We start from the raw sequence: 25,489 nt of genomic DNA on the forward strand, positions 1-25,489 counted from the left end.
GTGTACAAATGGAAACACCACCCAGGGCCTGATTTTCAGGGGTCAGGTGTCCAGCACTTTCTGAAAACCAGTTCCCTTTAAGGGCTCTCAAGTTGAGCACGCAAAAATGGAGACACCCAAAATCACTAGTCAGATTTGAAAATGTAAGCCTGTATTTCAATAAAAAGAATGTATAAAAAGAATGTGAACAGCTATCCATCATTAGGCCATTACGTCTTACTAAATCCAAATTCTGAGTTGCTTTCCACACATCAAATTCCTTTATTTGGCATTGATTTTGTTAAAATCTAAATAAATTAGAACAGCGTCTCATTGATTTTGCATGATTCATGGGTGGACCCTTTTATTCTTTTTGTTAATAATCCAATTACATTTTATTTTTACATTGATTTTGGCTTAATCACAGTAGAAAGTAGTAGTGTGAAAGAGTTCTGACTGTGGCATAAAGCAACTGAAATAATCTGAAAGAAAATAAGAAGCAGTATGCTGTGTATTTTGGTAAAACAGACTACATGCCTTCATTCACATGCCCAAAACTTGTTTTGCTGTACAATCACTGAGCTGCATATAATGCAGATAAGACAAGTAAGTGTAATATTATGTATCCACTTAGTAAGTCAGCATAGCCAGTCTTCAGTAAGCATACTTTGATATTCAGTTAGAGCATGCGCTTTGGGTTAAAGTAATCTCTGCAGAAGCATTCTCGGATGGTCAGTTTAGCGAAAAATAAAATAAAATAAAAAAGCATTTGATTCCAGTAAAGTTCTCCACTAAAAGAATAACAGGTACACGTAAATAAAAATAAGGGGTTTCAACCTGGTTGAATTAATTGGAATTAGATATAGTCTCTAGTCTTCTCTAAAATGTTTTTTTCAGTGACATATTTATGAGGAAAATAATCATTCATGCCATTTACAGATTCCAGGATTATTTCTGGTTGGTCAATGAAAACTGATTCAGATTGTGTCATTTTCCTCCCTTAGACAAGTATGGTCTCTGTTGAAGGCCTAGCGAAACTTGTTGATCCTTCCCAGCTGACTGATGAATTTGAAGGATCCTTGGATTACAACCACGATGAATGGATAGAGCTGCGGGTCTCCTTGGAAGAGTTTTTCAACAGTGCCATCCATTTATTATCAAGGCTAGAGGATCTCCAGGAAATGTTGGCTAGGAAAGAATTTCCGGTTGATGTAGAAGGGTCAAGAAGGCTGATTGATGAGCACACACAGCTTAAAAAGAAAGTGATCAAAGCTCCTGTGGAGGAACTGGACCGTGAGGGCCAAAGGTTATTACAATGCATAAGATGCAGCGATGGTTTTTCTGGTAGGAACTGCATTCCTGGGAGTGCAGACTTCCAAAGTCTTGTGCCAAAGATCACCAGTCTGTTGGACAAGCTGCATTCAACCCGGCAACACTTGCATCAGATGTGGCATGTTCGCAAACTGAAACTAGACCAGTGCTTTCAACTCCGACTCTTTGAGCAAGATGCTGAGAAGGTAAGGAATAACCTGTCCCTTCAACACTTTTACTGAGCTATTAACACATGGGTACTATGACCATTATTATTTTTTCTACAATTAGCAACATGAGGAATTACTGAGAGATATAAATCTCAAGTTACCAGCACATGCTTTATGTGACTCCTAAAACAAAATCACTGAACTAATTGTTGGAAGTAGCAGGCATAATGAGATCCAAGAATAACCTGCCTGTGTCAGTTCTGACGAAAGTTAATCTGCTTTATCTACTCACTGTGGGTACAGTTGGTAGACATTAGCATCTAAAATTGGGCTTTATTCAAGTTACTTTTGATATTTATGAATATATCCGTGTAGCCCTGTGCCTAAAGGAGAATGACAGAGTTTGAGTCACTCTGATTATTGTTTATATTTCTAGTCTAACCATGGAAAATGTGTAACTAGAGATGAGTTTTTCTTGATTGTTATTCCTATCCATGTTTTCAGTCTCCCTGTCCTAGAGAAGAGTGACAGGATTTACAATTGGTAGGCCTTTAAATAATGGAATTTAGTACCAAGAAAATGGACATTTAGGTTCACTAGCACAAAATCAGGGATTGTATTTGGGTTAGACTTAACTAAACACATGATTAGACAAAAGAAGTGTTCTGAAATTACCACAGTGTGTAAACTCAGTGTATTTGGTTTGCATTAAACAGCACATAAGGATGGCATTTGAATTGATACCTAACTGATGAGTCAGGGTCCAAGACTCATCCTGTTCTCCAGCATGGGATCATGTTTGAAGATTTATGTAAACATTAAGTTGTCCAATGCAATCTTTTTGGCAACTTAAAATCTCATTTGACATTTTCAGTACTGCACAACAGTCCAAAGAACACACAGTGGTCTTACACAGTATATAAAGAAATCTACATAGGTAAGTAATATGGCTATACCAAGAGTTAGTTGCATAACATGTCAAAAAGGATACAATTCAAGTAGTTATATTCCCATTTCCTCTCCATACAATAAAACAATAATTTTAAAGGTTGTGGGATGGGACAGAGAGAATGCCCTGCAGTGAAGCAGGGTAGTTCATCCATGTTAGTTGAAAAGACAATGGCTAAAGTATACTCAAAATCACATAACTGTGCAACAGACATAACATACCATGATGGGAGACTGTCTCCCTAGACAACGTCTCCTAGTGGTCAGAGCACTGGTTAGCCATGTTGTCTACTGGTCAAGTCTGGGGTTCGCAGTAATGCCTAGTGATTAAAGTCTGGGGTTGGTGGTAGGGGAACTGGGCCCTCCTGCTCCTCTGGGTTCCAACCCAGGGCCCTGGGGCAGGCAGTTCAGGTGTGTGACCTGGGCCATGGTATCACCCAGCGTACTCCCTGGGTTACTTCCCACTGTGTTCCTGACTCTCCTGATGCGTGGTGAAGGGTTGGCTAATGCCTGCAATGCGTCTTACCAGAAAAGGGTCAGGAAGGTCTCTTCCCCTACTCATGAGCAGATGCTTCTCTCTGTCTCTTCTGCGGTGGCTTGTGGTCTGAATTGAGGTCTGCTTTGGGTGGTGTGGGGCTGCTCTAGATTCCTGCAGGAGCTATCAATGCAGGTCTACTCCCTCACACTGACCACCTTGACTGAAATGTGCTGTGGCATTTTAAGGTTCGCCTCCATTGAGAGCATTCCCAGCAGGCACAGTTGGGCAGAGCCTCCTGTGTCCAGAGCTGCTCCTTAACCCGCTGTTCCCCAGAGTGAGATTTGTACTCCCCATCACACATTCCTATCAAATTACAGTATCATCTGCTTTAACTGGCTTCTTATTACACATAATACTGACTTCAGTCTGTGTCTGTGTGCAGTGCAAGGTACTGATTCTGACCTATAAAACTGTGTCAGGTTTGGCTCTTGGCAGATGAAGAGGCTCTCTCTCTATTCATGAATCAGGGAAGCAGTTGAGACCAACTTTGCCCTTTCATGAATAGTCATTACTGTAGATAGTCAACAGAGGCAGGGTATTCTTAATGGAGAACCCTTAACTCTGGAATTCAGTCTCTCTGTGTTTGTCCACCAGAGCCCAAATCTGTGGATGTTTGAGCTCAGTGTGTGAGTCATGTGTCACTTAAGCATTTGCTAGGAGCTGAGGGTGATAGTGGAGAGGCTATGGAGCTACTCTGGAGAGAGAGTCCATCTACTATGATATTTTTTAAAAACTGCAAATTAATTCTTGCACTTAGAGCTTTTTGGAGCAACATTGTAAAAACTAATTTAATAAAATCTCAAGTCATGCAAAGCCAGAGATAAGATAAACACATGCTTTCATCCCACATATAAAATATATCTGAGAAGGGCAGCTACAAAAGAGGAGGGCCTTCTGGTCTAAGTATCAGTTTGGGAAGACTTTGACTTATTGAGTTACGGGTTCAACTTCTGACAGATTGTGTACCATGCAGTTTACTGTACATGTAATCTTTGACATGAGGCCCTAAAAAACCGAGATCCTGTCTGCTCTGCATTTAAGAGCCCATGGCTTTGCTTCAGTATCGTTAACCAAAATTTTCCCTTCAACCCCTCCACTTTTGGGTGGCACGCTGTATGTTGGTTAGTTGCTGCTGTCCATTGCAGAGGTAGCTGCATTTCAATGGTGCTGTATCAATATGGATTTTGAAGCACTTGTAGATCATTCAGATGGAGGGTGCTTTATAATGAAAATAATCATTTACATTAGTTATTATTATTAATATCTGTAACCCCCCTTTCTGCCCTGGGTTACTCGGGAGCAGGCAACACTCACCTCTGTGCCTGGGCACCTGATGTTGTTGACATTAAAGGAGATCCTGAGTATCCCTGTGGTGATATTGGATAGGTGGGAATCCTCTATCCCCTCACTCTGCAGCAGTCCCTTTACTCCTAAAGGAATTTAAATTGGCGGTGCCGTCACCTGGCTGGCCCCGTACACACTCAATGGTGTGCCTTGGGAACCTCCAGGATTAAAACTATTCTAATAATAATAATAATCTGTAGCATGGGTCTAACTCAAAAATACCAATTATAAATAATATACATCCAATATACTTAAATTAGAGTTAACACACCTTGACTTAACAACTTAAAGAAACAGGGTATAATGGACTAAGATTAAATGTCACTACTAATTTAAATCCACTGGGCGCAGTTGAATAAAATCAATTAACAAATATACTATACAGTAATAAATTAAACTTACCTATCTGGCATTTACACCACCCCAGAGTGTACACTCCTCTGGATTTTTGAATCCTAGACACTTGCATGGGTGCGCTTGAAGATCTGAAGCTGGAGACAGCACTCTGTTGGTTCTGTGTATCAGTCCACCCAAGGCAACAAGCTGCACAACCCTTCTGACAATTGGAGCTGGCCCCACCAAATGTCAGCAGCTCTGGTCATGGTTTGATGGGAAGATCACTCTGCCTCTCCTCAGACTCAGTCTCTCTGCTGTGCCCTTTCCCTTGCAAGTACTTTCCCAAACAAGAGTGGGGGTTATTCAGAATTCCTTCACTGCAGGCCCACCTCAGTCAGCTCCAGGCACAGCAATAGTCTCTCCCCTGGCTCCAGTACAGCCACCAACCACCTCAGAAGCTCCCTCTTAGAGCCTGGCAGGCTCTCAGCAGCAGTTAGCAGCTGCTCCTGATATGGACAGAGCTCCACACCAGCAATCTGGCTCCTCTCCCAAAATGGAGCCTACCACCTGTTCTCCCTGCACTCCCTGGAAGAGGAAGTCTCTCACTCTTTCCCAAGGCATCATGGGAGTTGTGGCGTCTAAGGCTGGATTGCAGCACACAGGATCTTCCCACCTGGAACATTTTCAATTAAATTCAGAGGCCCCACTAGTAAAGGGTGCCTACATATCAATAATATAATAATAGTGGTTACAGCTAAAAGACTATCTAACTTAATGAATGCCAGTGAAAATGAGGTAGGAAAGAAAAATAGGGAAAGAACAAGTTAAAAATTACTTAAACAAGTTAGATATCTTCAAGTCACCAGGGCCTGATAAAATACATCCTAGAATACTCGTGGAGCTGCCCGAGGATTATCTGAGCCATTAGCGATTATCTTCAAAAAGTCTTGGAAGGTGGGAGAGATTCCAGAGGACTGGAAAAGGGCAAATATAGTGCACATCTATAAAAAGGGAATAAGGGCAAATGGGGAATTACAGACCAGTCAGCATAACTTCAGTACCTGCAAAGATATTGGAGCAAATAATTAAGCAATCAATTTGCAGACACCTAGAAGATAATAAGGTGATAAATAACAGCATGGATTTTTGAACAACAAATTGTGTCAAACCAACTTATTAGCTTTCTTTCACAGGGTAACAAGTCTTGTGGATGGGAGGAAGTGATAGATGTGGTATATCTTGGCTTTAGTATGGCTTTTGATACTGTCTTACATGACCTTCTGATAAACAAACTAGGGAAATACAACCTAGATGGAGCGAATATAAGGTGGATTCATAACAGATTGGAAAAGCATTTCCAGTGAGTCGTTATCAGTGGTTCACAGTCAAGTTGGAAGGGCGTATCAAGTGGAGTCCCACTGAGATCAGTTCTGAGTCTGGTTCTGTTCAATATCTTCATCAATGATTTAGATAATGGCATAGAGAATATATGTATAAAGTTTGTGGACAGCACCAAGCTGGGAGGGGTTACAAGTGCTTTGGAGGATAGGATTAAAATACAAAGTGATCTGGACAAACTGGAGAAATGGTCCGAAGTAAATAGGATGAAATTCAATAAGGACAAATGCAAAGTACTCCACTTAGGAAGGAACAATCAGTTGCTCACATACAAAATGGGAAATGACTGCCTAGGAAGGAGTACTGTGGAAAGGGATCTGGGGGTCATAGTAGATCACAAGCTAAATGTGTGTCAACAGTGTAATGCTATTGCAAAAAAAGAAAACATCATTCTAGAATGTATTAGCAGGAGTATTGTAAACAAGACACGAGAAGCAATTCTTCCGCTCTACTGCCCGGTGATTAGGCCTCAGACACATTTCAGGAACGATGTGGACAAATTGGAGAAAGTCCAGAGAAGAAGCAACAAAAATGACTAAAGGTCTAGAAAATATGACCTCTGAGGGAAGTTTGAAAAAACTGGGTTTGTTTAATCTGGAGAAGAAAAGACTGAGGGGGGACATAACAGTTTTCAAGTACATAAAAGATTGTTCCAAGGAGAAGGAAGAAAAATTGTTCTTGTTAACTTGTGAGGATAGGACAAGAGACAATAGGCTTAAATTGCAGTAAGGGTGGTTTAGGTTAGCCATTAGAAAAAACTTCCTAACTGTCAGGGTGGTTAAACACTGGCATAAATTGCCTAGGGAGGTTGTGGAATCTCCATCATTGGAGATTTTTAAGAGCAGGTTAGACAAACACCTGTCAGGGATGGTCTAGATAATACTTAGTCCTGTCATGAGGCAGGGGACTGGACTAGATGACTTCTCGAGGTTCCTTCCAGTCCTGTGATTCTATGACTTTCAAATAGAGCTTCCTCCAATACATCTTATTGCCCAGTGCCATTTTTAAGCATTAAAGGAAAATTTGCAAGCATCCAAAATTTCAGTCCCTTGCCAGCTCATGAAGAAGGAACTGTCAGGAAGAGTGGAGAGAGAGCACAATACAAACCTATTTGTTAATGACAAATTAGGTTCTTTGCATATATTACTGGCAGGTGCCCAGCTGAGAGCCTGCATTTGGCAAGCCAGCATATATCTGGGGCCCTCTCAACCAGTCCTGACCAAGTCAGATCTACCCATCCTGAATATGCACATCATGGTTACTGTCTTTTGAATATTGGCATTATGATGTTGCCTTACCATTCACAAACATCCTCATGTCAGAATACTGACCTAGAAGAGCCCCTATACCTCCAGTCCCTGTGGGCAGCTGCTAGAGTGCGCTTCAGGTTGGGTTTGTCAGACTTTCTCTGAGCTCACCAGTAATTATGTGCTCTTTGGGTGTGGTGATGGGAGAAGGGACCCCACAGAGATTCTGACAGGGAGCAGGCTAGAACCCCTTCCTAAATAGCCATTGGTGTCTGTATTTTAACATGGGTGGGGATCTGCAGATGTTTAGATTGATGGTAAGTCTTGCTTGCAGTTGATTCCTTTAGGGGTCTGTATTAGTGTACATTAAACAGGGACTCAGAGACTTACTCAGCTTTTCTAGGCCCTGGAGTAGACTGTGCCTCTCTAGCACCCTCTTGGGGAGAGGGTGGGCACAGCCCTCTAACTATGCTGTTCAGGGCATCTGCTCCCTTGTAGGGGGAATTAAAGTAGTCCAAACAAAAGGTCAGTGTGTTTCCACAGCCCACAAAAAACAGGTCTAGGCCTTTGGGAAGACCCTCCCTCCTCAAAAAAAGATAGAGAGAAGTACTAGCCCTTCTTTCTGAGAGGGCTTTCACAGCCAAGGCTCTCAGGCCGTTTCCCCCATCAGCAATCCCTGCTTCCAGGGGCCAGGGATCTCTGAGTTGTAGTTCTGCTCCTTCAGAGTGCTGCGCTGCACTGAGTAAGTGTAACCCCAACACCTTCTGGGTGTGGTGTTCTGGCTCATCTAGTGGCACCGAGACTACTTAAAGAGAGAGATAAAATGAGTCTGCTCTACAGCCTTAGCTAACAGCCAGTTGGGTTTTAGCTCATGAGGTAGAGGTTCATGCCCTAAGCTCCAGAGGTCCCACGTTCAATCCCCACGACCGGGGTCTGTCACTGTTACATAAGGATTCTCCCTTGTACGGACCTGCCCTTCTCCAGGCTTGATAGGCCACCCAAGTGCACTGGTTTGAGGCTTATTGTGCCCAGAGGTGCTCCTTAACTCCTTCCTGACTGGGGTGGAGATCTGCCACATCACAGGCCCATGCAGTCTGAAACAATTCTTGTTTAATAAAGGTGGCATTAGCTATTTTGGGAATTTCATATGCATCTGTCATTTTAGTAACTAAGCATCAAGCCTTGATTCAAGCACTGTGTGACCTGGCTGAAAAGCTACCCTTGCCTTCTCTACCTTATTTTGGACTGCAACAGAGGAAAGCCTTGTATTCTCTTAGAGGGAGGGTCAGTTTGCTGTGACTTTTGTATTCTAATATTAACCAGATGCCATACTGCACAGATGCTTAAACTCCATCCTAGATGTGCAGAGTCCATCGTATAAACAGCCACTGCTCCTAACGCCCTGTGACAGTGTGTTTAAGTTTAAAGGGTCCTGGTCCCTCCATTAGCCTAGTGCACTCTGCCCTCTCCTGATAGGTGTGGAAGCAGTAGGCAAGGAGGTCCTGCAGCAGGTACTGGGTTCTCTTTACCTCTGAGGAGGTATGTTACTGTTTCCTTGTAACCTGGATGTGTCATTCACTTATTTGGTCATCACTGAATAATGACTCTGATACACTGTGCAAGTTCAGCCTGCTATGTAAGAAGCAGACTATAAACAAAGACCTTTTTAATATCTCTGTATGTTGCTTGGATGGTATTTTAGAAAACCAGCTCTAATAGTGAAAGGGTGGAGAACAACTTTCTATTCTTCACACACACCTCTGACTAACAGGGCTAATAAAGTGCCCTCATTTGCCTGACAGATGTTTTTAGCAAGATGGGATGGGGAGCGGGAAACTACCTAATTTTTAGGATAGGTTACTTTTTGAATCTCTCAGTTTTGGGATACCATTGGTGTTCCTTTCAAAGCAAGGTGATTCACTTTTGTCACTGCTTATAAGGATTTTGTTAAATTAAAACCACTGGATAATCACTTAAATTGTTCAAAGCAAAAGGCTTCTGTGATAGTCCACCTTTTAGCATTAGTATTTTCCTTATGAAGAAATCAACTGCAGTTTCTCAGGATGGGGTTATTAACCCTATGAAGACTGGGTCAATCCAGTTGAGCTCCTTTCAGTGTCCAAAAAAGTTTACTAGATACCTGTAAGAAATATGACTGTTTTTCCCCCCCTATTGAGTGAGTAGAGTCTGCAGGCTGGAAGCAGACGGTCTGTAAAGTCATCATCTGCTGAGCAGCTCACACATTTGGTGGAAGAAAAGAAGGGGGTGGCAGTCCCACTCAGGGCTTCTGTCACTGGAATTGCTTGGAGATGGAGCGCAGCTGTCTGTGGAGAAACTTAATTCTCAAGTCAATTATTTGTTTTTTCCATGCTGGGGCAGAGGGAGGACAACAGTTAGGATATCACATAGAGCAAAAACAGTGCACCGAGATTGAATCTACAGATGGCGACTGAAATCTTCTTGCGGCTCAAGTCACCAGACAGTGATTCAGTCAGGTCAACCATGTGGGGAGCATTGGCAGAGCAATGTGAGGAAATTCACATACTGTTCAATCCTGACTCTAATGATCTGCTGATAAATAACACATTGCAGCCTCCAGTACAGTCTCTGACGCTCATTGTCCAACAAATTAATTCCTTACCAACTATATATGTTCATCTTTGAACCAAAACTAGCTAGCTGTGTTTTTACTGGATAAATATTTTTAACCATAAGTAACATGAAAAATGCAGTTTGGGTCTAAATGGAATATTGTTTAAAACAAAAACCACAGTCAACATAGATCCAGCTATTTGAAATATCTGAGCAATGTTAATTGGCTGGTTGATTTTTGGACAAGGAGGAGAAAAAAAATCAGACAAGCATACACAGACCAAAAAGTTATCAGGTTGCGTACTCGCCAACCCTTCTGGAAATAATTTAGGGCTGGCTTCCACCCCAAATTTGTAGGAATTTCCTGATTATTATGGGGTGGTCCCATTTCTTCTTTACTGTCTCTATATATCTGCGTGGGAAACAATTACTATGATGCAATAAATATTGGCCACTAACATACAGACAACATGGTCATCAGCTGGGATTGAACCCAGTACCACAAGCCTGTATCACTTGAGCTAAGAGCTCCCTTCACTGTAAGTAGCATGCTGTAATAACCACTGGGGCCAGCCACTAGTGGCACAAAACATGAGACGTGACTCATCACATATCCCTCCAGCTCCCTCAGTGTATTTGAAAGGCTATTGCAAAGAATAAACTCCAAAACGTGGCAGCCCTAGGAACATGAGACACTGTTGGGGGTATATAAACTCCACACTGGAAGTGATGGGGTTCAGGAGCAATTTTGGACCCAGATGGCCCTGCCTATCCCCACTTGCAGAGCGTGCTCCAGCTGAAGATGGAGCTTAAAAGGGAGCCAGACAGCTCAGTTGGGGCCTGAAATGGCAGGGAGAGAGACCTACCCTGAGAGCTCCTGAAGGATGCTACATAAACCTTTCCCTGGGAGAAAGGGCTTGCCTGCTGAGCCCAGAGGGGCTGATGATTTAGTTGGTCTCCTTTTCTTTGCTACTGTGTTTAAAATGTAAGATCTTGGTGGGGTAGTAAGTGTAGGAAGTAGCCAAGAGGTGCCGGACATTGCTTGCATGGGCTGGAGCCTGGTGGAGCGGGAGGGCCCGGGCTCCCCTACCTACCATCTTGTTACTGAGGACACGAAACCCTCTCTTAAAGACACCTCCCTCCCACATTCAGAAACCCAGAGGGGGTTTGTAAACTTTGCAAATACTTTGCAAACTCAATGTCTGTGATTGAACACCCGCAACAGTTGCAGTTGCTAAACAGACAGGTCTTCCCCTCCCTTTCGAGGGTGAGGAACTCGATGCCATCCTTCAAATTCTGTTACCCCAGAGAGGGATATGGCTAACTGGCAACTGGACCAGAGGATCAGGCTGACACCCACCAAAGGCAGACGACTGCAGGACTTGGCAGTGGTCAGTGAAAGATATTGGAGGTGGGGCAAGTGGAGACAGGTGACACTGCCAATGAATGTCACCCATACAGAGACATAGTGGGTGAATTTCATTAGTGGTTGGGTTGTGAGCATCAGCTTTCTGTTTGTGGAAATTCTAGTGGCTGAGATATGTTAAGGACTATACGCTAAAGTGGCACAAAGCATGGCTTGAGCTGGCATTTCCCTGCTCCAAGTCTGGTAGGCAGAAAAATCCTGCTCGCTAGTATTGTTATGCCCAGTTGACCATAGAGCTAATATCAAGGATACTAGTAAGATAGAGACACATAGGGCAATACTTTAAAACAATGCAGGACCAGATTATCAAGATCTCAGAACCCACAATTGGGAGTAGATTTTCAAAAGAACTCAGCCTCCATTTAGTCACCTAAATAAAGCAACAGATTTTCAGCAGAGCAAGATGAACTCTTTTTGAAAATCTGGCTACTTATTTTGATGCTTAAAATTCATCCCATAAAGAAGGTAACTTGGGCTTAAAGGTCAATAGTTGACTGTGCATGACTCATGAATGGCCCTTTTCCTGCTTCCATGGAAGCCAGTGGAAAAACTCATTGATTTCAGAAAGAACAGGAAAAGCCCTATGTGTGGAATTATTCTGAAGCTCCAGAAGAAGTTTCATATTTCCTGATACAGAGTCGGACCTAATGAGGTGCTGAGTGACTCTTCAGAGATGCTGAGAACCTTCAATTCCCACTGAAGTCAATAGGTGTTGTGGTTGTTCAGTAGCTATCAAAGCTGAGTATTTATACCATGCTCATCACCATGGTCTCTAAGTATGGCAGCACGTGAATGGATCATTCCCCTCTAGAGAAAAGAATGCTTATGGGCTCTACTCTGTCTCTCCAATGTTAAACATTTGGTGAATAGCAGCAAACATGACTGCAATGTACCCTCTAGATTAGGAAAAAGGACACTACTCCATTGCAATGCAAAAGTAAATAGTACAACCTTGCTGCCTTTTTCTTTTTCTTTGGAATGCCTATTTGTGCATTCATGACCAGGAGTATGATACATTTCTACATTAACTGTTTCAAGTATTCCTTCCTTTTATACTGCACTTAAAAATACTGATGCTGCATGTGCTGTAATAAAATGACATTACAGAGCTGATGACATGATCCTTCTTGCTAATAGAAGGCAGTTTATTTTATTACAGTCCATTAAGAAGAGCAATAGTAAACGTCCCTTAGAAAACTGCAGTCGATGCTTTTGTGCAGAGAAACATTTCCTAGAAATGGATCCTCTCAGGCTTTCTGGAATAACAGCATGAGAAAGATTAAAAAGCTCAGCAACGGTCAGAGACACTGGAACAATTTTTGTAGTGGGGGTGCTTAGAGCCATTGAACCAAACTGTAAACCCTGTATATAATGGAATCCACTTCAAGTCAGAGGGTGCAGCAAGACCCCCAGAACCACTAGTTCCAGCACCTATGGCAACGGTAAGATCCCTTGTGGCATCTTTCCTTCCCAGAGTCATATTTATTTTTCCTTCTCTCAGCAGAGTATCAAGAGATTTTGAAAAAGATCTACAGTAGGTTTATATGAAATTGCAGAATGCTCCTATTTATAAGTGATATTTTCATGATTACATATTAACTCGTGCTACACTGTCTTGTTCCTAAGGGCATAACACCAGGGGATAGGGTGACCAAAACAGCAAGTGTGAAAAATCGGGACAGGGGGTAATAGGAGCCTATTTAAGAAAAAGACCCCAAAATTGGGACTGTCCCTATAAAATCGGGACATCTGGTCACCCTACCAGGGGATGGGCAACTTTCTGGTAGATTACAGGTCAGGGAGGAAGACTTCTCATAGTGAGGAGCAGGGGCGTGATGGCACAGTTACCCCAGGGGAGGCTAAACCTGTCTCGCCACCCAGCTGCTGGAAACATTCACTTATCAATGCCTGTTCTTCATACAATCTGCCTGCTTGCTGCCAGCGTTTGATTGAAATGTTGAGCTGCACACCAGCAGGGGGCGGTGAACCTTTTGGGAACATGTGTAGCAGGCCTGTGAGAAAACCATTTGAAAGCTGACTAGAGAGATGGGTTGATATTAGAGGTAAGGTGAGCAGGAAAGGGAGCGAATGGGTCCTGGGAAGGGTTAGGCGAGGAATCAGAAGTTGGAGGGAGGCCATATGCATATTAGAAGAGATAGGGAGGGGAGAGGGACTTCTGAGGGGTGCATTGATCTTTCATTAAAGCTGCTGTATGCTGAGAAGAAATATACATGCCTGCTGGAAGGGTTAATATGGTATTTTACTAATATAGTGCTAGGATTCATTGATTCAGGAATCTTTTTTATGAACTTTTGTGTTAAATTGTTAAAGGTAATAGCAGTAATGCGGTTACATTATGGACTAAATTGTTAAGGGATTTAGAATTCAATTAAGTATAGTAATGTCATACTGGAATACAGTACTCAGTATGCAGGATATTTTCTGTCTAAGCACTTGTACCATCATCACCATATAGGGTTGCCAGGTGTCTGGTTTTCGACCAGAAAGCACTGCTGACCAGACACTAAAAGTCCGGTTACCTGCAGTAACTGGCCTCTGCTACCAGGAGGCAGGAAGAACAGCAGCAGCTGCTGAAGCCTGGAGGAGCACTCAGGGACAACTCTGGTGAGAGAGGTACGGGTGGCTCCCCACGCCCTGCCCCGAACGCAGCTCTCTCTGCCTCGTCCTGCCCCACTCATACCTTCATCCCTGGAGTGCAGCTCTCCCTCCCTCAACCCTGCCCCAGTCAATCCCCCACCCCTGGAGCCCGGCTCTCCCTCCCCTCTCTTGCCCCAGTTACCCACCCACGGCTCTCTTTCCAACGTCCTGCCCCAGTCAGTCCTACCCCCCCATCCAGAGCCCTGCTCAGCTGGCAAGGGGATGGGGGTAGAGAGAGCAGGGAGCAACGGTGGGAGGGGAAAGAGGGGCGGGAGGTGGGGCCTCAAGGGAAAGGTGGAGAAAGGGGCGGGGCCTCAGGTGAAGAGGTTCTGGCACTCAGTGGCTGGTTTTTACAAATTAGAAAGTTGACCACTCTATCACCATCGTACTGTACGTGAGCACCCCAACGAGGGTCTTTCCAAAGACTCTGAACATACAAAATGTTACTGTAACCAGGATCAGTTCAGTAAATTTAAGGCCCTTCACATAGTCACTAGATTGAGGGCTTCTGACTGAAAAACCCAAGATTCAGTAAAAAGAACGAGGAGTACTTGTGGCACCTTAGAGACAAACTAATTTACTTGAGCACAAGCTTTTGTGGGCTAAAACCCACTTCATCGGATGCATGCAGTGGAAAATACAGTAGGAAGAGATATATACACAGAGGATATGAAAAAATGGGTGTTGCCATACTAACTATAACGAGAGTAATCAGTTAAGGTGGGATATTATCAGCAGGAGAAAAAAAACTTTTATAGCGATAATCAGGATGGCCCATTTCCAACAGTTGACAAGAAGGTGTGAGTAACAGTAGGGGAAAAAATTAGCATGGGGAAATAGGTTTTACTTTGTGTAATGACCCATCCACTCCCAGTCTTTATTAAAGCCTAATTTAATGGTGTACAGTTTACAAATTTATTCCAATTCTGCAGACTCCAACGAGAAACTGCTCAAATAAATTTGTTACTCTCTAAGGCCTGGTCTACACTGGGGGGGGGATCGACCTAAGAATAGCGTAGCTGAAGTCGACGTATCTTAGTTCGACTTACCTCGCGTCCTCATGGCGCGGGGTTGATTGCCGTGGCTCCCCCGTCGACTTTGCTTCCGCCTCTCGCCAAGCTGGAGTTCAGCAGTTGAGGGGAGAGCGATCAGGGATTGATTTATCGTGTCTACACTGCATGCGATAAATCGATCCCCGATAGATTGATCGCTACCCGCCGATCCAGTGCCACAAGTACTCCTCGGTCTTTTTGCTGATACAGATTAACACGGCTACCACTCTGAAACCTGTCACCAAGATTCAGCGTGTGACTTACACTCCTACCCACACTCTGCATTCCTATGCGATGCCAGCTGGGGAGGGCAATAGAGCAGAAGACTAGATAAATAATCCAGAACTGAAGAAATGCAGAACTGCTATCTATGTGCATGCATACATGTGTTTGCAGAGAGCATTATGAGAAGAGTGGATCAAGATTTCCTGCTACCCAAGAGTGATGTACCTCACTCGCAGTCACAAAGTAGTCTGGGATGTCCCTAGGGCTCAAGTTATCAACACAAAGTTGTCAGCACAAAGGAACTATTTCTCACAAACTAGAGCATGATCAGTAAGGATCACAGTAGCTTTGGCTGGGGCCCCGGGACCTGGATTCACTTCACTGCTGCAGGTTTGGCAGCACTGTCTGAATCATCCTTGATTATAACAAATTATGAATGGCCTGGTCCACAGGGAGCTATGTGTTTGTTCAGCACCTGTAACAATGGGGTCCTGATCCTGATTGAGACCTCTGCATGTTCCCATAATAATAAACAAAGCAGTGCAAGATTTAAACTTTGCTTCAGAAATGGAAACTGTAAATCCAGTTTTAGAAATCTGCATATTTGCCATTGTAAACCAGAATGCAAGTTCTACCGAGGCCTAATCACTTTTACTTAATTACTTCACACGTCTTGGCGTAGGGGAGGATCTAATAAGGCAGGTGAGAATTGAATTAATGTAACAATAGTTCTTCTTCGAGTGATTGTTCATGTCCATTCCAAACAGGTGTGTGCGCGCCGCGTGCACGTCAGCCGGAAGATTTTACTATAGCACCGACCTTAGGGTCAGCTTCGGCGCCCCCTGGAGTGGCGCCTTCATGGCGCTGTATATAGGGGCCAGCCGACCCTCCACCCCCTCAGTTCCTTCTTACCGCCGGTGACGGCTAGCTGGAACTTCGCTTGCTCTTCAGCAATCATGGCAGTGTTCTGTCTTAGTTGTAAATAGTTAGTCAGTTTGTTAGTTTAGTGTTAGTTTAGATAGATAGTTGTTGGGGGGGGTTTTCCCCAATGTTTTCGTTGCCCCACTGGGGCTTGCCCGGGTCCCCAGGGTTCAAACTCTGCAGGGACTGCGGGAAATTCATGCCGAAGAGTGACCCGCACTCTTCGTGCTTAAGGTGCCTCGGGGAGAGCCACCAAAGAGACAGGTGCAGTATCTGCAGGGTATTTTGCCCCAGGACTCTCAAAGATAGAGAGCAGAGACTTAAAGTCCTCCTAATGGAAGCAGCCCTGCGGCTACAATCGGACTCTGGGCCTGCCGATCCGGCATCCAGCACTTCATCCTCGGTGCGCAGTGCCCCGGCACCGGCGATAAGTCGTGAGGCCAAAGCCTCCAAACCCCGGCACCGGAGAGAGTCGGCACACAAGAAATCAGCCTCGGTGAGACATCGTTCACCATCGCCAGTGCCGGTTAAAAAGAAGAGGCCAGTGAGGGAACATTCCCCCCACCAGGACCCTAAGGGGCCGGCGCCGTCCACAAGTGCTGCGGGACAGGCCACGCTGCAGACCCATTCTGCTATCCCGTTGACTCCCGCCCCGGAGAGGGTACGGTTGAGTCCAGACAGGCCTAGATCCCCGGACATTATAGAGGAAGTGTGCCTCCCATCGACGCCGGAGGCGTTCAAGGCTGCCTCAGACCTCTTGAGCCACCCGGTGCCGGCGTCGCCGCACCGGTGGAGAGAACCTCCAGATTCCGCTCTACCCCAGTTACAATCTCGGGGCAAACCGGCAATGCTATCGCCGCGCTCCCCACACCGTGCCACCCCAGCGGCACTGGCGCAGAGGGATCTTTCTCCAGTCCGGCGGCACCGGTCCCCGGCGACAGTGGGTACCGCCCCTCCTACGTCCTCATACTTGGAGACCTCTGACTCGGAGGCGGACTCGTACCGCTCCAATAGATCGAGGAGCAGACGATCGTCCTCGCGTGCGAGTGCCCAGCCTTACCTGCCGCAGTGGCAGCAATAGTGGCAAACCTCCCCCCCCCCCCCCAGTGGCCGTTCTGGATGCCATAGGCCTACCACCAGTCAGTGGGTCAGGCGTATGGACCCCGCTCACGGGCCGCATCGGTCTCCTTGATGTCGGTGGCCCCGCCGCTAATGCCCCCACCACCGGCACCGCCGTCTGACAGGAGTGTGCCACAACGGGACATGGCACCGCCTAGTCAGGCACCGGCACCGATGGGGACCATGCTCCCAACGCCGCACGCACCACCCAGCACGCCTCGTTGCTCGGTGTCGACCCCGGTACCGGCCGCGGAGCCGCATCCTGAACCCGCACCGGCCGCGCAGCCTGAGTACCGTGTGCCGCAGGCCCTGGTAGAGGTAGAGGGTATAGAAGAAGGCCCTCTTCAGGGGATCTCCTCCTCTTCCTCGCTGGATGAGGTAGTGGCAGGAACGTCAGCGGCACCGGCTCTAGAGGACAATAGGATCCTCCAACAGCTGCTTACGCGAGCAGCCCAGAGCCTCTCGATCCAAACGGAGGAGATCGAGGTGGATACTGATCCAGTGGTGGACATCCTGACCCCGTTGGGCCCATCCAGGGTAGCCCTGCCTCTCGTAAAGACCATTGCGGACACAACCCGCACCTTGTGGCAGACGCCAGCCTCATTGGCCCCCACGGCTAAAAGGACTGAGAGGCGATATTTTGTTCCATCCAAGGGCTATGAACATCTTTATACACACCCTCCCCCGGACTCCCTAGTAGTAGATGCGGCCAACCAGAGGGAACGCCAAGGGTTCCAGGGAGTTACACCAAAAAATAGAGAGGCCAAGAAGTTGGACCTGTTCGGGCGAAAGGTGTATTCGACAGGGGGTCTGCAGTTGCGCATAGCCAACCAGCAGGCCATAGTGAGCTGGTATGGACACAACACGTGTTCGGCTTTGTCTAGGTTCACGGAACTCCTTCCCCAGGAATCGCGAACCGAGTTTTCAGCCCTGGTCGAGGAGGGAAAATTGATTACCCGAGCTTCCCTCCAGGCAGCCTTGGACGCGGCCGATTCAGCCTCGCGCACGCTGGTGACTGGTCTGGTCATGAGGCGGGGAGCCTGGCTTCAAGTTTCAGGCCTCCCACATGAGGTCCAACAGACAATCCAAGATCTCCTCTTCTCGGAGAAGACGGATAAGAGGCTACATAGCCTAAAGGATTCACGGGCTACCCTTCGCTCACTAGGCCTACACACCCCGGTCACTCAGCGTAGGCAGTTCAGGCCGCCACAGGCCCCACGGCCGTACCAGCCTCAAAATCACGCGGACGCATTGCGCAGAAGGGCAAGGACAGGCAGAAGGAGGCAACAACAGCAGCCCTCCGGCCAGTCATCTGCCCAACCAAGGCCTCCACAGGGGCCAAACCACCATTTTGATGGCCCGGTCGAGGACGACCTACTGGTCAGAACTCTGGATCCTACCAACCTTACCTTTTCGTCACTTCTGTCCCCCTTCTATCGTGCGTGGGCCCAGATCACATCGGACAGTTGAGTGCTTCGCTCGGTAGAGAGGGGATATTCTATCCAGTTCTCCTCCCTCCCGCCCCACCAGTCCCCCTCCCCGTCCCGCTTCAGGGACCCCTCTCACGAGCAACTTCTAATTCAGGAAGTGCAGTCCCTCCTCGCAGCAGGGGCAGTAGAGGAGGTTCCTCAGGAGCTCTGGGGTAGGGGCTTCTATTCCCGCTATTTCCTAATACCGAAAGCGAAAGGGGGCCTCAGACCTATTTTGGACTTGCGGCGTCTCAACAAGTTTGTAAAGAAGCTCAAGTTCCTCATGGTCTCCCTGTCCTCCATCATACCTTCCATGGATCCAGGAGACTGGTATGCCGCCCTCGACTTAAAGGACGCATACTTTCACATTGCAATAATCCCTCAGCACAGGCGTTACCTCAGATTTGTCGTGGGCAACGCCCATCTACAGTTTACGGTTCTTCCTTTTGGACTGTCAGCAGCCCCAAGGGTCTTCAGAAAGTGCATGGCAGTCGTGGCAGCCTTCCTGCGCAAGCAGGGTATTCAGGTGTTTCCCTACCTCGATGATTGGCTCATCAAGGGCCGTGCCAAGGCACGGGTGGAGGCTCAGGTGGTCTTCATCAGGCAGACCTTCCTCGAGCTCGGCCTCTTACTGAACGAGGCCAAGTCCACACTTTCTCCAACCCAAAGAATCGAATTTATAGGGGCGGTTCTGGACTTGACACACGCCAGAGCATACCTCCCAGAGGCCAGGTTCCAGACTATATCCAACATTATTCTCGGCCTCCAACATTACCTGACCACCACAGCAAGAAATTGCCTCAAGTTGCTAGGGGACATGGCGGCATGTACCTATGTGGTGAGCCACGCCAGACTCAGACTGCATCCGCTTCAGTCCTGGTTGGCAGGGGTGTATCGGCTGGCCAGGGACTCCCTAGAATCAGTGATGACGCTACCTTGGCCAGTGTTGGACTCCCTCCAATGGTGGCTCAACCCGCGGGAGGTCTGTGTGGGAGTGTCTTTCCTCGGCCCTGAACCCTCCCTATCCCTGATAACGGACGCATCGGATGTGGGATGGGGTGCATATCTGGGCGACCTCAGGACCCAAGGCCTTGGTCATGGGAAGACCTTTCGTTACACATCAATGTCAGGGAATTACGAGCGGTGCGCCTCGCATGCATAGCCTTTAAATCCCAGCTGGCGGGCAGGTGCGTTTCTGTCCTCATGGACAACACTCCAACGATGATCTATATCAACAAACAGGGTGGTGCTCGCTCCTCTCCCCTGTGCCAGGAAGCCCTCGCATTATGGGACTTTTGCGTACAGAACGTAATTCACCTGACAGCATCCTACCTCCCAGGGATGCAGAACGGGCTTGCGGACGCCCTCAGCCGCTCGTTCCAAGGTCACGAGTGGTCTATCCGCTGGGATATAGTAATCTCAATTTTCCGGCTCTGGGGTCATCCCCAGGTGGACCTGTTTGCCTCCAGAGAGAACAGGAAGTGTCGCCAATTCTGCTCCCTCATGGGATGCAGTCCGAGGTCTCTAACGGATGCCTTCCTCCTTTCTTGGGCAGACGGGCTATTTTACGGCTTTCCCCCGATTCCTATGGTTCACAGAGTAATCCTCAAGGCCCGCAGAGATCACACTCGTGTCATCCTGATAGCGCCGGCGTGGCCGCGCCAGCACTGGTACACGTTGCTCCTACATATGTCTACATGGGTACCCCTCAGGTTGCCCCTACTCCCGGACTTGATCACACAGGATCGGGGTCGCCTGCGTCACCCGAACCTGGAGTCGCTCCACCTCACAGCCTGAATGCTCCATAGCTAAACCCTGTGGAGATGCAATGCTCGCACCAGGTCAGGCAGGTCCTTCTCGGTAGCAGGAAGCCCTCAACAAGGACCACGTACTTGGCCAAGTGGAAGCGCTTCTCCCTCTGGGCCACACAACGGGGTCAGGCTCCCTTGCTCGCCCCAGTCCCTCTCATATTGGACTATTTGCTACATCTGAGACACCTGGGACTGACTCTCTCTTCGGTTCGAGTACACCTTGCTGCAATCTTGGCGTTCCACCCTGGAGCGGGGGGTACCTCAGTGTTTTTGGACCCACTCGTTGGTTGCTTCCTCAAGGGCCTTGACAGGTTGTTCCTGCACATTCGTCAACCTGTCCCTGCTTGGGACCTCAATTTGGTCCTGTCCGTCCTCACAGGGCCCCCCTTCGAGCCGCTGGCTTCGTGCTCGCTGTTATACCTTTCATATAAGGTCGCGTTCTTGGTGGCTATCACATCAGCCCGGAGGGTGTCGGAACTCAGAGCACTGACATCTGAACCTCCATACACCGTCTTCCACAAAGACAAGATCAACTCAGACTGCACCCAGCATTCCTTCCTAAGGTGGTTTCCCCATTTCACGTGGGTCAAGACATTTTTCTTCCGGTGTTCTATCCGAAACTGCACTCCTCGGCTAAGGAGCGTAGGCTGCATTCCCTGGACATTCGCAGGGCCCTCGCGTTCTACATTGAAAGGACAAGACCCTTCAGGAAATCAACCCAACTTTTTGATGCTATGGCCGACAGGATGAAGGGGCTCCCGGTCTCTTCACAGCGGATCTCCTCTTGGATCAAAACCTGCATCCGGGAATGCTACAGTTGGGCTAACATTCCAGCCCCGCCTATCACGGCCCACTCCACAAGAGCACAGGCCTCTTCCGCTGCATTCCTGGCCCAGGTCCCGATGCAGGAAATTTGTAGAGCGGCCACGTGGTCCTCAATCCACACTTTTATGGCACACTATGCCATCACGCACCAGGCCAGAGATGATGCAGCCTTTGGCTGCGCAGTACTCCAGTCTGCAGTGACCTCCGACCCCACCGCCTAGGTTCAGGCTTGTGAGTCACCTGCTTGGAATGGACATGAACAATCACTCGAAGAAGAAAAAACGGTTACTCACCTTTTTGTAACTGTTGTTCTTCGAGATGTGTTGTTCATGTCCATTCCAATACCCACCCTTCTGCCCCTCTGTCGGAGTGTCGGCAAGAAGGAACTGAGGGGGTGGAGGGTCGGCTGGCCCCTATATACAGCGCCATGAAGGCGCCACTCCAGGGGGCGCCAAAGCCGACCCTACAGACGCTGCTATAGTAAAATCTTCCAGCTGGCGTGCACGCGGCGCGCACACACCTGCTTGGAATGGACATAAACAACACATCTCGAAGAACAACAGTTACAAAAAGGTGAGTAACCGTTTTCTCATGGCTTTCTCTATTGGGACAGCACAGTTTTTCATTAGTTTTCAGAGTTTCTTAAAATTTGTGCTTTCTCTGTATTTTCTGATTTTAAATTAATTTAAATACTCCCTGCCAAGTGCACCTTTGCCTGAAATGTAGTGGTGTTTTCCCTTGTGGAGGGGGCCCCTATTAGGTGAACTGGCAGCAATTAAACATAGTACTTTGGTGTTCTGAGCACATCTGGGACTTTTTCTAAAGTGTGGTGGCTTTAGAAGCTTCAGAAGAGCTTGTTTTGTTTTGTTTTAAAGAAACTATGTTTGCCTACAAAAACAAAGGTTACTCATAACCAGGGGACGGTGTAACAAGGTGATTAGCTGAGGTGATACTGTGGGCATTGAATGAGTGACATCATGTGTCAGAGAGAATTGCAACCTGCTGAGTAGCAGCTAAATTATGTAAAAGCTAAGATGTCCCATGGAATGACAGAAAGTTGAGAGTTATTGGATCTGAAGAGGTAGGTGTTCAATCCCATTTGAAGGTATTTAGCATGTAGTCTATTCTAGGCTAGATGGCAGGGCATAAGCAGATGTGGCCTGCAGATGTCCTCATCTTTAATATAAAGGTGAATCCCATGTAGAATGTAGGTCTTAGTTCAGGATACTGCATTCTGAGACTTGAAATCTTTTCAGGCTACACCTCTGAATTAAAGATACACGACAACTGTCCTCTGCTCCATTTTGTACAAAGTAGGTGGGACTCAGGGTCCTGGCAGGTTGCTAGTGCCATCCTCAATTTGGATGCTCCCAATGTAGGAGGAAGAGTTGCTAGAGCAGAAAGCAATCATGTGTGGCTTTCTAGGGACTATTCATTACTTTGACCACCAGTGTTCATGCTTGAGATCCTGTTCTTTAAATGCTACAGTATTTCTAGGTGAGAGTGGGTTTTGCTAGATCAGGAGGTCATTATGGTTGTTCCTAGTTTCTTTCCTGAAGCTAAGATATGATATATAACTCTAAGATTGGATAGGCTTTTGAAGTTGACAAGCAAGGATCCATTGGTGATGATTTATATCTGCACTAATGACACTGCATGGCAAGATATCTCACACATAATAGTTGACTTCAGGGATTTGAAAGCTAACTGAAAAAGAAGAATATCTCAGCAATCTTCTCTGAGATCCTTCCTGTCCTGAGAGTGAAGGAAGGCAGAGGGTAGAAGATTCTAGAAATGAACTGCTGGCTAGGTAAAGTGTAGGGGTTTGTTTTTGTGGAACATTGGTCCACCTTCTATGAGGCAAGGGGGCTTTATAGTTTCTATGGCCTCCACCTCACTAGAAGGGGAGCCATCTACTCAGGAACAGGCTGGCTAGAGTAGTCAGGAGGGTATTAAACCAATAACAAAAGGGGATGATAAAAAGAGGGAAGATATTAGCAGTCATTTAACACAGAATCAATATATTGAGTACAAAATTAATCAAGGAACCAAAGGACATGAAGAGGTGAAATTCTTTAATTGCCCCTACTCCAATGAACCAATGCCTGGGTAACAAACAAGAGGAATTAGAATTGTTCATTTATGAGTATAAATTTGATCTAGTTGGTATTACTGAAACCTGGTGGGATGATTTGGGATGATTCACACAACTGGAATGTTAAAATCAATGGGTATAACCTATTTCAGAAGGATTGAGGGGGTAAAGGTGTGTTTATGGGGGGAGTGGCACTCTGTGTCAAAAATATGTGTTCCAAGTTGCTGATAACTTGGAAGAAATGATCTTGAATACTTATGCATCAGTATCCTAACAGATAAAGCTCAAGATGGGGTATTAGTTGATGTCTGCTACAGACCACCAAATCACATGAGGGAACATGATGACCAACTTCTTACACACTTATCTATGATATATAGGTTTAAAAGATGTGTGATCATTTGGCAATTCTATTTGAGTGATATATGCTGAAGGACTCATGCTGCCAGTACCAGTACTACAGCACCCCTGGAATTTCTAAATATTACAGATGACAATTTCCTAACTCAAAAATTGTTGCGTCCTGCACGAGGGAACTCTATATTAGACTTCATCTTGACAGATAAAGAGGAACTGATTGCAGAACTAAAAACTAATGGTAACTTAAGTACAACTGATCATGACTTGATCTCATTTATAATATGCAAACAGAATAAAACAAAGACCAGTAATATATATGTATATATATAATATATACACACACCCTCATGCTTTAAAAGGGACAATTTCACAAAGTTGAAAACAATTTACCACATGTGGTGGTAGATTCTCCATCACTGACAATTTTTAAGTCAATACTGGATATTTTTCTAAAAATATCTGCTCTAGGAATTATTTTGGAGAAATTCTCTTGCCTGTTTTATACAGAAAGTCAGACTAGATGATTACAATGGTCACTTGTGGCCTTGGAATCTATGTGTATCATTTAATATTGTGAACAGTTTATAGAATATCAGGGTTGGAAGGGACCTCAAGAGGTCATCTAGCCTAACCCCCTGCTCAAAGCAGGACCAATCCCCAGACAGTTTTTTTACCCCAGTTCCCTAAATGGCCCCCCTCAAGGATTGAACTCACAACCCTGGGTTTAGCAGGCCAATGCTCAAACCACTGAGCTATCCCTACCCCCTTTCTACCAATAAGATGTTGGGGGATGAATATAATATAAGTGGGACAGATTCAGCCGTATGCTCTGGCTGGTTTGTGCTGCTCCAGTTACCTGAAAGGGGGTTCCAAAGAGGATGAATCTAGACTGTTCTCAGTGGTACCAGATGACAGAACAAGGAGTAATGGTCTCAAGTTGCAGTGGGGGAAGTTTAGGCTGGATATTAGGAAAAACTTTTTCACTAGGAGGGTGGTGAAGCATTGGAATGGGTTACCTAGGGAGGTGATGGAATCTCCCCCCTTAGAGGTTTTTAAGGTCAGGCTTGACAAAGCCCTGGATGGGATGATTTAGTTGGGGATTGGTCCTGCTTTGAGCAGGGCGTTGGACTAGATGACCTCCTGAGGTCCCTTCCAAACCCGATATTCTATGAATCTATGAAAGCAAGTGCAAACTCAATTTAGTCATCTAGTTAAACTACTTTTGTGGCTGCCTTGTATGTGCTGCAAAGCAGTGGAGGGCACTGGTAAATCTGCACCAAAATCTTTGTCTTCCTCATTTAATTTACTCTGATTGCTTTCTCTGCCCATCCCTCTGTGCAGCCACCATTTTTTTAGCTGAGAAAAATGGAACAAGACCTCCTTTGGAGCCTCTCAGTACCTTTACTGCTGCTGCTAAATAAATTTAGTGCTGGTTTTACAGTCCTGTTTATGCCCAGAATAGCTGCAGGATGGGCATTGATGGTGCAACCTTCCTTCCACACTACTTTACCATCACACCATTGTGGTTGTGATGGGAGTTCAGTTTCCATGGGCAAGTCAGCATTTTGACTCTACTGAGATTGCTGACAAGACTGGAATTGGTACTAATGGTGGTGAAGATTTTTATTGTATGGACAGCTGGCCACTAAGAAGGCCAAACACCCA

General features: G+C 46.3%; 1 protein-coding gene across 1 annotated transcript in view; it reads left to right on the top strand.

Moving 5' to 3' along the window:
• The window catches only part of KALRN (kalirin RhoGEF kinase), a 730,922-nt gene that overhangs the window by 295,586 nt on the left and 409,847 nt on the right, over positions 1 to 25,489 (top strand). The window contains exon 5 of the mRNA XM_065413425.1: positions 984 to 1,496. Within this exon, the coding sequence (XP_065269497.1) occupies positions 984 to 1,496 (513 nt within the window). The remainder of the gene's footprint in view (positions 1 to 983; positions 1,497 to 25,489) is intronic.

This window comes from Emys orbicularis, chromosome 11, assembly GCF_028017835.1.
Source record: "Emys orbicularis isolate rEmyOrb1 chromosome 11, rEmyOrb1.hap1, whole genome shotgun sequence".
In the NCBI taxonomy this organism is placed as follows: Eukaryota; Metazoa; Chordata; order Testudines; family Emydidae; genus Emys; species Emys orbicularis.